Consider the following 14,572-nt stretch of genomic DNA (forward strand, 5'->3'; position numbering starts at 1 on the left):
CTGTGTGCACACTCATGCAACCACAAAATAAACAAATGAAATCTGTTGTTTATTTTTACTGTCGCTCGCAAAAGATACAAACATTAAAATTCAACTGAGTTGTGCAGTTTACATTGTAGGTCACATTAACGGTGGAAAATGTTTTGTGAATGACATATTTTTGTCTCACATTTTTTTAGTAGAGTATCACCAAATGGTACATATTTGGTTGCAAAGGTAGGGCAATTTCTTTCATTTCCTTTCTGCGGTACAACATTGTCATCACCTCACCTCCCTTCAGATTGTGAAGCATCTGCCATCTTTGAAGTCTTACACCACATCGCGCTCATGCACGGATTTTCCACCGGCTCAAGTTCTTCACGTTTCATTAAGCACCAGGACTTCACGGTTGGCAAAGAACCATGTCTCCTAATCGCTGTCCTTTTCAGTTTGCCCTTCACAGTATAGACCCAGCCGATGATTTCATGCTCGCTGGGTCTGAGTGCTACTACTGAAACAGTTAAAAGAGTTCACATCAGGATGCCTGGGAGAGATATTGGCGGAATGGGATTAAGGGATCACTGACTACATAGCCAAGAGCGGGCCTCGGTGCTTGATTCCTAGGATGAGACGAATACAGCGCCTGTCAAACCTGCAAGGGCTTTATTATCAAATATCTGGTTGTGCATCCAGGGTAAAAGCAAGGATGTGATGGTATAACCCCTAATGTGATTTTTTGTTTTGTTTTGTTTGTCTAAATGTGCCCTTTGATTGACCGGCGGCTAGTTTGTTCAGCTATGTGTGACCCTCATGAGGACAAGCAGCATCAAGGGTTGGATGGATACGTCGACTGGATCTCATTCAACCATATGACCCCAAAAAATAAATAAATAAAAATTGGTTTGAAATCTATTCTAGTGGTCTATGAAGGCAAAATCATTTTAAAAAATCCCAGTCACTGTCCCAATACTTCTGGACCTAATCTAATGTGCTACATTATTTTTTACACGGTCTTAATACTTGAATTGTGGTTATAATATAAATGTTATAGTGATAGTAGCAGCCACCGTGCTGTTAAGGAAAATAAATTGGATCAATATGTGTTTGCCCTTTTCTAATGTGGCCGTTAAAGTTATCTAAATATCAGTGGCAGGAACCTTGAAAAGGATCTTAAAACGCTGTGTGTCACAACATTGACACACACCTGACACTCAGTGATATGACGTCTCATGTGGCCTCCCCCAAGGAGCCGCACTCCATTTACGAATAAGTAAAGTGTTACATGTTTCGTCGGAGGTGGAAATCACACATCCTTGACGAATGGTTCTTCTTGGTAACACGAAACCAAAACAAATTTAGAAACAATTTGACTTAGTTACAGCATGAGAATAGTCCACTCTGGAAATTGGATGTGAGCAGGAAATGGAGAGAGGTTACAGAATACTGCTAATTGTACATAATCTTCCATCCATTTTCATAGCTCTTGTCCTCATCGCGGGTCATGGGTGTAATGGATCCTATCCCAACTGACTTTGGGCAAGAGGGCGGGGCTAATACAAAATGAGGCATTATTATGGTGCAACAGTCGCAACCGCAGCTATACTTTCAATGACATTTTCAATGCAATCATTTTCATTGCGCAAAGTAGGAGCGAATAAAATTTAGAACAGATAGTTACAGATAGTGCACATGATCATACAAGTAAAAAAACACATTGCCCCTTATGGAATGGGAAGTGCGAGGGCCAAGCAGGAACCCATGTAATTTTGTTAAGGACCCAATTAAAACTGCATGTACATGAAATTATGTGCGTGCGTGTGTTTGTGTGTGTGTTTGTGTCACCAGCAGAACTGTCGACCCCACTGAATCATCATGGCTCTGCCAGTCATTTTCGTTGTCAACCAGGAAGTAGTCTGCTCGGTGACAAACACGTAGACAAACAACACAAGTAAAACGCTCATCAAATGATTTGGGTATTTGTTGACAGTTAGTCCTTGGCAGAGGTCTGCATGTCCACCGAATGACATTTATAGTTATTACACTGGCAGCGCCACAATTTTATTGGTGGCTCATGATTCCGCACATTACGGTGCATTAATGAACGCCTTAAGTACAAGAATAATAAACACATTAAATGGAAAATTACAGTCACGTTTTTGACAGGCACATGTTGGATAAGCCTGCTTAAGCGCGCTAGCGATCCCATCAGGATTCCATAGTGGAGCTCAGAATGGACCGGAGCACAGGTGCAAGGACTTGAGGGGGGCCACAGTTTCTATGGGTGGGGGGGAGGTGAAGGGATGGCGAATCTGAGAAGGTGGACAAGGGTGCCAGCGGGTGAGCCTAGATGACAGCTGAGGGACTCAGGCTTTCTCTGGCTTGCCCTGGTGGAGATGGGGTCAGTCAAAGTAAGTGTGTGTGCGTGTGTGTGTGTGCGTGTGAGAGAGAGAGAGAGAGATCGGGGGAGGGGTCAGGGCTGCACCGCCGGTACTGTGACAGATCCAGACAAGAATTAAGGGGACCAGAATTTGCACAGCTTGCCTTGTCAGAGTAAATGGCATTGGCAGCGGAAAGCGCCATCTTGTAATGTACGTCACATCCTCCCAGGGGGAAGCGGCCATGAACTGAACCCACCTGTGCCTTTTTTTCAACTTTAGAGCTGTGTTATTTTAATAATCAATTAATCTGTCCATCATGATTCATTAATTGACAAATCGGATTAATAAAAGAACATTCCATCCAAATTTCCATCCCTTTATTATGCAAAATCAGGACATTGTTTCAAATTGATAGTGCAGTAAATGCACAAACCTATAGTGGTTTGCTCTGTCACGCTGCAGTGTGAAGGAAAGGGGGAAGGGACGCTACGCTGCACACAGGTTGGTGTCGAATTGGCTGCAGGCTGCAAAGTACGAGCTGCGGGTGATCGTTTTTCAGTCGTGAAAGCCATTTACTAACAAATCACATGCCAATCACGTGACCTTGCCACGGAAATTGACCAATCGATCACCTGTGGACGGTTTGTACATTTTGCAACACGGTGTAAATTCCGATGGGGGTTTCTAACAATTCAAAGTGCATTTGTATACTAATCATCACCTACGATCACATTAAAAATGTCATCAAAACAACAAAGGTGAGGATATTGTCTGTGTCCCTACACCTCCCTCACCAAGACATAAATGACCATGTTTTGGCCCTCAGCCCAATATGCCATGTTTAGCGAGGGGCCACACGCATGCACACACACCCCTCCAAAGCTCGATCCAATCCACACACAAGGTTGGCCTTGCGGGAGTCAGGAGGAAAAATAGTCTCATATATATACACCCAAAGGGCTGCGTGCATGCTCTGAGTCTCCTCCACTTTGTATCGCACACCTTGTGCTGTCACCCCTCGCCGGGAGTGTTTGTCTTTGAAGGAGCACGGTAGTTTGACTTAAAGCTAAAATGGCACCCAAGAAGGACCCGAGGGCTCCTATCAAGAAGGCCGAACCCGCAGCGGCACCCGCAGCGGCACCCGCACCCGCACCTGCACCTGCAGCTGCAGCTGCTCCCAAAGCCCGTCCAGTGGACCTGTCCGCCGTCAAGGTAGAAACAAAACCCGATTACCATTTTATTTTTTTACCTGTGTGTTAGACATTTCAACCCGAATTGTTGGACGAGAGTAAATGATGAATACATCATTTCGTGACTTCATTTCCATCCGCAGTTTATATTTATATTTATATATGGGAATAGGGACGACTGTACTTTTAGAACTGGGAGTACCAATTTCCTTGATACAAACATACTGCAAATGTAATGTTTCATAACAGCTAGGTTTCGTGGCTCAGACCGATTGGATTATTGGCCGAAAGTGTGAACGTCAATGTAAATGGTCGCCTGTCTGTATATGCGACCTGCGTTTGACTGGCCATCAATCCGTTGCGCCTTTGACTCCGGGTCAGCTAGCATAGCCTCTAGCTTCTTTGTGACACTTGAACAGGATGAGAAGTAGAAAGTGGATGAATAGATGTGCGCATGGAATGATGGATGAGTTTCCTGTAAACTGAGGCAAGTTTGGAATGGACGATTCGAGCACGTCACATGAGAATTCTCAGAACCATGGCGAGCTCATGGCAGACATCCTTGACCCCGCCCACTGTCCCTCAAGTGATGTGATGGCACTGAGTTTGAGACACCAAATGAGGGCATCTTAATGGAGCTAAAGATGGACTCTCGCATATCGGGTGCCACCGTGCGGCGCTAAATATGGCCAGGAGGAAAATTTAATCCCAGTTTAGACTCGATTTATTAGTCCAGATTAGGAGAAAAAAAGTTTTAGAGCCGTCTTGGGTTTGTGATGTCAATCTTCTTGAGATGTTTATTTTTGGTATTGAATACCAACTCACATTGTTGCTTTCTACTCACCTCCAGGTTGAATTCACTGCAGACCAAATGGAAGGTATGAAGGGTTTTTTTCCATTTCAACTCTGTGGAAACTGCAATTGAAGACTGACATATATAAACGTAGAAATTAGTGAACCACTTCACCAGAAACCGTTCAGTTAGCTTCAAAGCAAACAACGCGGGTCGCAAACTCCCTTCAAGACAACCGTCATGGGACTTCAATTCTCATGACAGATGGTCACATCTGTCATTTGTTTTGGCATTCCAGACTCCTTGTGAAATCTGACTCTGTTGCGAACAAAAAAACGAGGTGCTGGCACAAACATAAACGATTGCACAAGGAAAACACAGATTCTGCCACGGTTTAATTCCAAGAGTGTATTGCTCATGGATTTAAACGGGACACCGTTCAAGCGGACCTGTCTTGATGGGCGCACGTCGCGCTGGAGTCAGCACATACACACGCAGGCCTTGCCTTTAAAAGGAGGAGCGGGGGGGCTGGGGGGTGTGGGGGTTCATATTCTCAGCTATCAATTCCAAGGTGGTCTTTTAAAAGAGCCCCATAGCCTTGCCTAGAGCGGGAGAGACAGCTGACATAGAAATAGTCCGAAGGGTGACTGAGCTGTGCCGGAGTGTATCCATCCAGCCAATAATATCAGAACCTATAGAGTTTTTTTTTTTCTTTCCCTTGCCGACCTGCCTCCACCTGCTGTCCATGCAATCGCAGCGAGTGCATTGCTCTTCGTAGTGTTCAAAATGAAATAGTTGCCATCGATTTTAAGTCAGCATCAGCATAAAAGATCCAACTGTATAACACATGAATGTTGAATCAAATCTGTATTGCTCAAAAAACACAAAGGTTCATCAATACTTGATTAGTTTGGAACGTATAGTATTGACGCATGTGGTGTGACCCCTTCCCCACAGACTACCGAGAGGCCTTTGGTCTGTTCGACAGGGTGGGTGACAACAAGGTGGCGTACAACCAGATCGCAGACATCATGCGTGCTCTGGGACAGAACCCCACCAACAAGGATGTGAACAAACTGCTGGGAAGCCCCTCTGCCGAGGGTAAGATTCAAATTTGCTTGACTATTGCGCAAGGGAAATCAATGTCAACCGGTAAAAATGTATTGTACGGTTTGTAAAATGAAATGTTTCTTGTGCAATTGGTCTCATTAAAAACAACGAGATATACTGTATTTCTCGAGGAGTTGATGAGAGTCCTGTGGGACTTTTAACTCATTCACTCCCAAAGACGTTTTTAAACGTCTTTTCAGACTTGGTCCAGAATTGGCTGGTACTGAATTAGTCTTGAAAAGTTCTGCAACCGTAATTGCAAATAAATGCACAGTTCGCATCCTGCTGACCAAAGTGGCAAATTAATTCTTGCTACTAAGGCTGACCAATTTTGAAAAACAATGTAATTGCGATTTTTTTCCCTCGATATTGTGATTTAAGATTCGTTCATTTATTGAAGGATCCCTTCCCAAGTATTTTTTTTCTACAAATACCGGCACTAAATTAATTTGTATGACAATAACAATATTGGATTTATTATACATAAATGTTGAAATGTTTTAAAGGTTGGGCTTGGACTAGAATCAACTTCAATTTAGAGTTTTTAACTTAACACTTTGACTTGCAGTCTTTTATGCGCTCACCAAAATCATTTTTGACCTTATCACTGTAACTTTTCATGATTTTTGAAACAATGATTCGGTGTGTAAGGATGGGGGCTGCACCTCTTAAGCACCAAATTTATCGAGACGCTATATACATAAATAAAATCCATCCATTATCCAAGCTGCTTATCTCGCCGTGGGTCGCGGGCGTGCTGCAGCCAATCCACAGCTGTCTTCGGGCAATAGGCGGGAGACACCCTGAACTGGTTGCCAGCCTAATCGCAGGGCACACAGAGACGACAAACCATCCACACTCACAATCACACCTAGAGTGTTCCATTAGCCTGCCATGCATGTTTTTGGAATGTGGGAGGAAACCGGAGTACCTGCGGAAATCCCACGCAGGTGTGGTGAAGATGCAAACTCCACACAGGAAGTCCGCAGCCAGAAATCAAACCCTGCACCTCTGCACTGTGAGGCCGACGGGTTAACCAGTCGCCCACCTTGCCACCCTAAAATATACATATTTTTAAAAATAATAATAAATTTAAGCCTACAGATCAACCAAAATGAAGCAGTTTTGTGTGTTGTGTCTTTTATATTGCAGCTTTTGCAATTGGAAAATTGCTTTTTTCTATGTCGATTTGAATTTAATGAATTGTTCAGCCCTATATGCTGCGAATTAAGTTGCAAAGCAGCCGCACGCTGTCCACGCAATGACCGTTGATTTCCTTCTTGTACTCAGAAATGGCCAACAAGAGAGTTACGTTTGAGGGTTTCCTGCCCATGCTTCAGACCATCATCAACAGCCCGAATAAGGCCGGCTTTGAGGACTACGTTGAGGGTCTGCGCGTGTTCGACAAGGAGGGTAACGGCACAGTGATGGGCGCCGAGCTGCGTATCGTCCTGTCAACACTGGGTAAGTGAGACGCCGCCCTGGTGGCCGCAAAACAAAACGGTCTACAGACAGTTGGGCCTTCCTGACTCGGGTTGCCTTTTGCCTCCCTCGCAGGAGAAAAGTTGAATGAGGCTGAGATTGACGCTCTCATGGCGGGTCAGGAAGATGAGAACGGCTGCATCAACTACGAGGGTGAGACGCGTGATTGTGATGTCAGCACATATGCTTCCTGCCTTGTGGCTTGTATTATCGCAACAATGTATCAGGATATCTTAGATCAGAGGGTGTCAAACTCATTTTCGTCGCGGTCCTGATTTTAGTGACAGTTTCGCCTTGGAGGGCCGTTATGACTGAAACCATATAAAGAAGTCGAGAATAACGGTTTATTCGCCTCGTGTTTAAGTACCTGTGACGAGGGGTTTGGGAACAAGAAAATGCTCAAGGCATCACTCTTATTTATTACAAATGAGAAATTGTGATTTTAGCAAGCATCGTGAAAGTTGAACTCTTTGATTTCCTTTCATGGGCCACTGAAAATGATGTGGCGGGCCAGATCTGGCCCCCGGGCCTTGAGTTTGAGTGTCTTAGATGAACACAATTTCTACATTTTGAGCAACTTTCATAAGACTTTTTTTTTAAGATATTAAATGACTAAAGTAATGTTCGTATCTCAAAAATAATCAGGAATATCTTTTATGTTTTTATTTTGTCATATTCATAGCTCTTGAATTACACTGGTCAACCGCAAATGTTAATCAGAGATGATTGTATGTGTCCCTGAACCTATTTTCATGCTGATTTTAAAAAAAAATGTCAATCCGGGTTTTGAGATTTATTTTCACTTTAGATTTCAAGTTTGGCCAACAAAAACTTTGCGATGCGGATTTTATCAGGCGTAATCTATCTCAATGACATTTCAGATAAAAATTCCACGTTGCCGAACCTAATTCCTAAATCTGACTAAATATGACAATTTCATATTGTTACTATGATTATTATCATTATGAAAACCTGTCAAAAAGAAAAAAAAAGAAATTGAATCCTACAGGCTTCTGGCGTCGCCCATTGCTCAGTGAATTAACGGCTTCAAATCCAAGCCCGTATTTGACACTGACCGATTTGAATTCTTCTTTTGTGTCTTCCCTATGTCCTGCCCTGATCTTCACATGCAGCCTTTGTCAAGCACATCATGTCAGTGTAAGGGCGCCCCCAGCCCCCCCACCGCGGTGGTGGTGAGCATCGAGTATGTGCAGACCCCATGGTGTCGTGACATTCACTCGCTGTTTCCTGCGCCACCTGAGGAAGCAGGGCAAACAAAAGGACTATGAGATGCCATTTCTAAATCCTTCCATTGTTTTGTTCCACACGTATTTGTTTCTTTTTTTTGTTTTGTTTTTTTTCCTCGTCTCCAACTGGTGCTCCTTAGGCTTCTTCGGTTCCGGACGTGTTCCTAAATTTCCATCTCCAAAAAATACCTTCGCCTGATTGGGGGTACGCCAGTTTTCTCAGTGCAGGAGGGGGTGATGGGAGAAAGAAGACCCTCCCTCTTGTCGCTCATTGGCCGGCAGTCTGAGCGACTGCTTTGGCACAGGACTGGCTACCGAGGTCGATCCCCTCCTCATCTAACCCGACCCTGAGTCTTAACTTATTGTACTCTCATCTGCCATTTCGCAAATAAACTTTTCACAAGTTCCCATTTTATTTCCTGATCTCCCACACTTTCTGTGTATCTCAAAAGAAGCACTACATTCTCACTTTTTTTTAAACTTATCTCATTTATTTTAATGAATTACCGTAATTGGAGTGATATCAGCGACAGCAGGAAAAAAAAATATACTGCATACATCAACTTGACTGTTTAAATACATTACAGTTGCTGCGGGGTGGGGCGAGAGGGGGGGAATCTCTTACAGAGATGGGGAATGCCAGAAAACACAGAAGCAAACAAACAGGTCAGTCGGGATAAAATACACATCCTCCGGAAAAAAACAAAACAAGATCACACCGACGTCTTTTTCTCAATGAATGAATCTAATGTTTGCTTTGTCAACACGGTTCATCCTTTCGATTTTTTCAAAAGTTTTCCACATACGGCAACAAAACAGCCCGATACGTTGGTTGTAAAACATCTCGAGATCTGCACCAAATGCACACGCAAAAAGGAATCCATAAATGGCATGTCGCATTGGGAGCGCCAGCTGCACGCTCCAACATCTGCATTCGAGTCAGTCCTTTGCGTTGCTCAGCAACGCAACGGCGGCGCTGCCCGACATCAATAAATACACTGTAAATAACTACGAACTACAAAACGTGAACTTATTTATTTCTTAGCCAATGAATGAGGAAATGACTGACTAAAATCCCTTTTCAAATGACAAAATAGCCTCTTTTAGTTTGTGATTCAATTCATGCTCATCGCACATGACTCTGCTTTTGCAATAATGCAGGTATATTTTATTTATGTTCGTATGTTGTTTCTTCCTTGAAAATGTTTTGAAAGGGGAAGTCAACCCCCAAGAATTTCTGTACAAAAATATGTTCTATGCAGCCCCACCAGTCTAAACGCGGCATTCTGATTGATGTCGCGTTTGTGGAATACGAGTTAAGAAGTAAAATCCACCTGATTTGGGGTGACAGCAAGTGACAAAATGGCCACCCCAAAATCAGGTGGATTTTACTGATTAACCCGTATTCCACAAACGCCTTCAATTGACAGACGGTGTCAACAGCCCGCCCCCCATCCCCCTCCTCACCTTAAATGGCTAAAATCAGGTGGATTTGGCTGCTTAACTCATTCTCAACAAGCGCGATATTAATCAGAATGCCGTGTTTGGACGTGTGGAGACACATACAACATATAAAAAACATGTTTAGGTTGACTACCCCTTTAAAGTACCCCTTTGTAGCTGGTTAAGAACCTGTATTTTTATTTTCATTTCTCTCTCTCTCTCTCTCTATGTATTGATATTTGTTTGGTTAAATATTAGGAGGAAACGAATGACTAGCAGTATGGATAATTGGCTTATCAAGGGGTCTGCTATCCATGCACGTTAGCAAGAACAACACGTGCAGCATGATGTGCTGGCCACGTAACGTACAGAATATGGCCACAAGTAAATAAAAGCTATAGCTCCTTTCAAATGTAGACCCAAGATCAGTCAGGTCAATATGAGGCTCCCCCATCACCCCCTATTTGTATGTACAGGTAATCCCGTTTAGCACTACAGGTGAACTATTCTATGCAACATCATTCAAAAGGAGACACTGGTGAAAGTAGGACCAAATAGAACATGTCAAGGATGAAAACGGACAGATAGAAAGAGGAAAGTTAGGAGTCCCTCCTGATGGGTCTTTGAGATGTGAAGCAAAGTCGCGATCACCCTGAGTGGCCCTCAAGGCGGCGGGTGGGTGGTGAATAGCTGACAGGTTCAATGTAAGAGCATCCACGCTGCATGTTCACAAACCCTGCTTCGCCAGAGCGGCTGTGAGGTCCTCCGCTAAGGTCGCTAACTGCGGCGACTCCAACATGTTGAGACTGCCGGACGATGAAAGGTGGCTGTCCCGGTGGCGGTGAGGCGACATGGAACAGGACCGGCCCGGCGACCGGACGATGATCTCGGCCCCGTGGTCCACCCGAGCCTTGGCGTGGTCGCGGAATGTCAACCTGTGGCTCTCAATCTAGCAAGTGGTGAGGTATAAGACGGTGTTTATTTTCTTCAAACATTAAAAATTGGATTCTGATGAAGCATTTCTTAAATGTAATCAAATGAAGAAAAAAAATGCCAGAAGATTGCAGTATAAATGTTGAATAATATTTCACTGGCTTCTTTGATACACCTACACAAGCTAATAAAGTACAATAAAAGAGCTGTACATAAACAAAATACATATCAATAACGCTTACTGTAACACGACCTCCTCCTGGAGTGTGATGAGCATTATCCAAGGACCCCACTTTTGCGTGGGCTTTGTCTTTAAAGTCCAACTTCATGCTCTCAATACGAATGTTACCGCCACCTGAACAACACCAAGCAGATATTCTCCAAGTGAGCGCCTTTGTTTGTTTGTTTAACAAATAGTGACACTCGAACATGCTGTGCTACACCATGGTGAAATTTCCCTTTGGGAGCAAATGCAAATTGTTACTTGGCACTTGGTAGCAAAATATCGAACAATAGCGCTATGAAAGATATCACCAGCAGATGGAGCTGTCGGACCAGAAGCGGTCGCGGTGGAACGCGGGAAAAAAATGGTTTGCTTTTTCGAATGAAGGAGCGATATATATAGTAGCGGACCCATTTTCAGCTATGAGAACTTGTCACAATCATTAATTATAAATAAGTCAAATCGCTTCTTGGAGATTGTGTGTGGTTTGTCGAGAAAGTGTGTTACCAGGACGATGGTGAATGTTGTCTAACGAGCCGCACTTTGAGGTCACGTGACTCATGTCAATCTTCTTGTTCTGGATCTGTATCTGTAAAATAAAGAAATTAGAGCAGGCTGTCAGGTCATAGGGCTAACTGGTGTTTATCACATAGAGGTTTTAAAAAAGATGCAAAAAGATAAACACGTGTGGGGGGAAGGGTTCTTTTAAATAGTACTTGTTAGTATGCAAAACAAGGAGGAAAACAAACAATACTCCTTTGTTGTGTGGAGTTAGATCTGACGTGTAAGATCTCAAGACGTGTCACATGTCCCAAGAGTTCTTAACCCACTCGATATTTAAGTTAATTTAAGAGTACTCAAAGCGTTAGCAGCTGTTACCGTGGCAACCTACTGCTGCCATCAGCAACTGAGTGAAAGCTTGGGGGAAAAAAAAAATATGACGGTTTATAATTCAGAAATGCTCATGATCAGCCTTCGAGCAGCTAAGGTTTTTTGCAGACACAACCACCTCCAAGGGGAAGGGGCACAGCCAAAAGACAGCACAAGCACACAAAAGAGACACAAACACTGAGACGATGACTTTTTGCTGCACAAGACTCACATTGCCACCTCCTGCCGAGTAGCCCCTCCTGTCCAAGGACCCACACCTAGACTGAACATGGCTATAGTCCATCTTAACACTGGGGATGAGGACCTGCGGGATGGAGGTGAGGAATGGGCTGGGAATGGGATTCAGCAGGCTTTCTGACATCGACATTCTTCAAAAGCCTTATCGACTTATGCATGTGGTATACAAAAAAAAAGTCATTGCCTTAGGAGAATTATATTGAACTTTTAGTTCAAAACATTTGCATGTAACCATGACGAATTGCTTTAAACATTTATTCACGTACATTTTTTTTGATTGACCTTTCGTGTGCAAGATTTTTTTCTTTTCCTCCGATATTTAAGAGCAGTTACAGCCAATGTTCAAACTGTGCAGAATGTGACAGTGGCTTACAATATTTAATATACGCATGCCGCGTTGATTTTAGCGTGTTCAATAAATCAAATGTAAACTATTTCAAAGTGGACCTTGCACCCATGCATTTTTCTGTACGCAGCCCTTGACCGTAAAAAAAGTTTGGACATCCTTGGTTTAATAGCAAGTGAACCGACTCTAATCTTGTCTTGCACAAATAAAATGATGCAAGCACCCACACTCCGTACAAAACGACCATAGCCTTAGACGATTCGTTTATAAATTGCAAGGATACTAAAATGTTAGTACGTTGCAGTGTTTAAAGACCCTTGTAGCTGCAAAAGAGAAAAAGCAGGAGTGAAATGCAGTCAAAAGAGTTGGTGCGATGTGAAACAACAAATACATTTCAGCCAGCACGGGAAAAGCAATGCAGCCACAGTGAGAGAAAGTAACATGGTACAAATTAGGGTAAAAGAGAGCGGGAGAGCAATATTAAAAGAATGTTGAATGTTTAAATGCATGATGCAATTGAGTACTTTGGCATGTTAAAGTAGAATTGAATAACCCAAATAGATCACTAAATTTAAAAAAATAAATAAAATCATGCTTGGTCTTAAACACCAAAACCAACCAAAGACTGGTCACAGTATTCTGTGTCCTCTTACTTAAGCAGGTCGTTCTCAGACTTCTCAACATAGCAGGTGGTCTTCCAATATGGCATCCTTAAACACACTTCCCCCATGTGCAATAAAGTCGGCTACATTCAAACCAGCTGTTGCAAACATAATCGCAGTGCAGTCTGAGGAAAATCTAGTCCAGTGGTGGGCAAACTACGGCCCGCGGGCCGAATCCGGCCCGTTGGTCTTTTTAATCCGCCCCGCCGAAGGTTGGTCCACAATTAAGGTTCGATGTGAATGATTGCATTCATTTCAATTGGACTTGTAATGACAGGCATTTCACCGCCAGGTGGCGCATTGACTTGAAGTTGCAGAACATGGGGGGGCGGGGCAATCTTTTTGACCACCTAGTACCTCTGTATCGCTCTACTTCTGCTGGTCTGATCACAACCCATCTGCAGCGATGCACAGGCTAAAATAGGTCATCAACAACACTTTTGTCATTTAAAAAAAGTATATTAATACCGTAGTTTCATGCTTTTGTTCTGTTGATGTTTGATATGGACTGTCAACAAATGCAGTTTTTTTTAATGTACCATAGCTCGTGCTGACCTGGCCCTTCTGTCAAATTTTAAAAGTCAATGCGGCCCCCGAGCCAAAAAGTTTGCCCACCCCTGATCTAGTCTGTGATGTTGCGTTAATTCAGGGACGGCGGCTACTACAGTGGACGGCTTATCATGTTATCAGGGTTCCAGGGTGCAGCATGAAAGGGTTAAAAGTGGCCAAGGTTTATTCGGCATAGCTGACAATATCCATGGGAGTCGTTCGGCATACGCATGATAAAATGTTAGGGTCACACACGTCACCTTTAAGGCTAATCGGGAATTTTGCACAGTGGAAAAGATACAGCGGGGATCAACAGGGAGACTCATTGGCTCCGGGGAAGGAAGACAAGAAGGGGGTGAAGGGGGTCAACATTGAGGGCTACATACATTGCCTCCACTGGGAGGTTGCTTGAGATTATCCTTGGAGCTGCATTTTGATTGCATATACCTGAAGTCCAGCTTCTTGTTTATAATATGATTCTAAAGAGAAACAAAAAGGATGACATGGCAATGAAAATTCTACTCAAGAGGGCAAGATGATAATATAAGAGGGCAAGATGACAATATAAGATACAGTGGTACCTCTACTTACGTTCATACGAAATTTTGAAGTTACAAAACACCTCAACAGGAAAATATTGCCTCTTGTTGTGAAAGAAATTTCGAGATACGAAAGGTAAAAATACGGTATGGGCGGTATGTACGGTATGTTTTCAATTGGACCAGACAAAACATATCCAGAAGATGTTGACTTGGCACCACAATTTGATTTGTTACTTTTGCTTTTTGCTCCTTATATAAGATCTGCATCATACTGGCTCCTCGTTTCGTGCTCGCACCTCGGGACACAGAAGCAGCCTTTTGATTGGTTGTGCATATTTTTAACTCAACATTTTGCGACTGCCAAGAACATTTCACCGCTAATTAAAAGCTGCCTTGTTGTTGTCTCCAAGAGCTTCCTTTAATTACTCTGGTCTACCCTTGCACATTTTATGTTTAGGCAGTGACCTGATTTTATGGATAGTATCGGGTTCTAGCAAATATAATTACGACATCTAGTCAGTGAAAAAGTCATTAGGTGTTACTGACACAATCTAATGAGATCCAAAA

At 43.2% G+C, this 14,572-nt stretch overlaps 2 protein-coding genes across 11 annotated transcripts in view; one reads left to right on the forward strand and one right to left on the reverse strand.

Moving 5' to 3' along the window:
• Positions 1 to 3,314: 3,314 nt before the first annotated feature.
• myl1 (myosin, light chain 1, alkali; skeletal, fast) lies at positions 3,315 to 8,594 on the forward strand. The gene is made up of 6 exons (XM_086123063.1): positions 3,315 to 3,569; positions 4,398 to 4,425; positions 5,298 to 5,441; positions 6,741 to 6,914; positions 7,008 to 7,085; positions 8,066 to 8,594. Exons 1-6 carry the CDS (start codon positions 3,429 to 3,431, stop codon positions 8,092 to 8,094), a joined length of 594 nt encoding a protein of 197 aa, XP_085979189.1. The 5' UTR covers positions 3,315 to 3,428; the 3' UTR covers positions 8,095 to 8,594.
• A 54-nt stretch (positions 8,595 to 8,648) lies between these two features.
• Positions 8,649 to 14,572, reverse strand: part of map2 (microtubule-associated protein 2) — a 43,204-nt gene continuing 37,280 nt past the window's right edge. For 6 of the 10 annotated variants that reach the window (XM_086123057.1, XM_086123055.1, XM_086123051.1 and 3 more), the window contains 5 exons: positions 13,850 to 13,942; positions 11,881 to 11,973; positions 11,286 to 11,367; positions 10,798 to 10,910; positions 8,649 to 10,571 (listed from right to left, as the gene is read on the reverse strand). In XM_086123057.1, the coding sequence (XP_085979183.1) occupies positions 10,350 to 10,571; positions 10,798 to 10,910; positions 11,286 to 11,367; positions 11,881 to 11,973; positions 13,850 to 13,942 (603 nt within the window). In that variant the 3' untranslated portion in view covers positions 8,649 to 10,349. The remainder of the gene's footprint in view (positions 10,572 to 10,797; positions 10,911 to 11,285; positions 11,368 to 11,880; positions 11,974 to 13,849; positions 13,943 to 14,572) is intronic. The other 4 variants (XM_086123060.1, XM_086123058.1, XM_086123052.1 and 1 more) reach the window with 2 other exon arrangements.

The sequence above is a fragment of the Hippocampus guttulatus genome, chromosome 11 (genome assembly GCF_054856545.1).
Source record: "Hippocampus guttulatus isolate MCC_2025c chromosome 11, RoL_Hgut_1.0, whole genome shotgun sequence".
Classification (NCBI taxonomy): Eukaryota; Metazoa; Chordata; class Actinopteri; order Syngnathiformes; family Syngnathidae; genus Hippocampus; species Hippocampus guttulatus.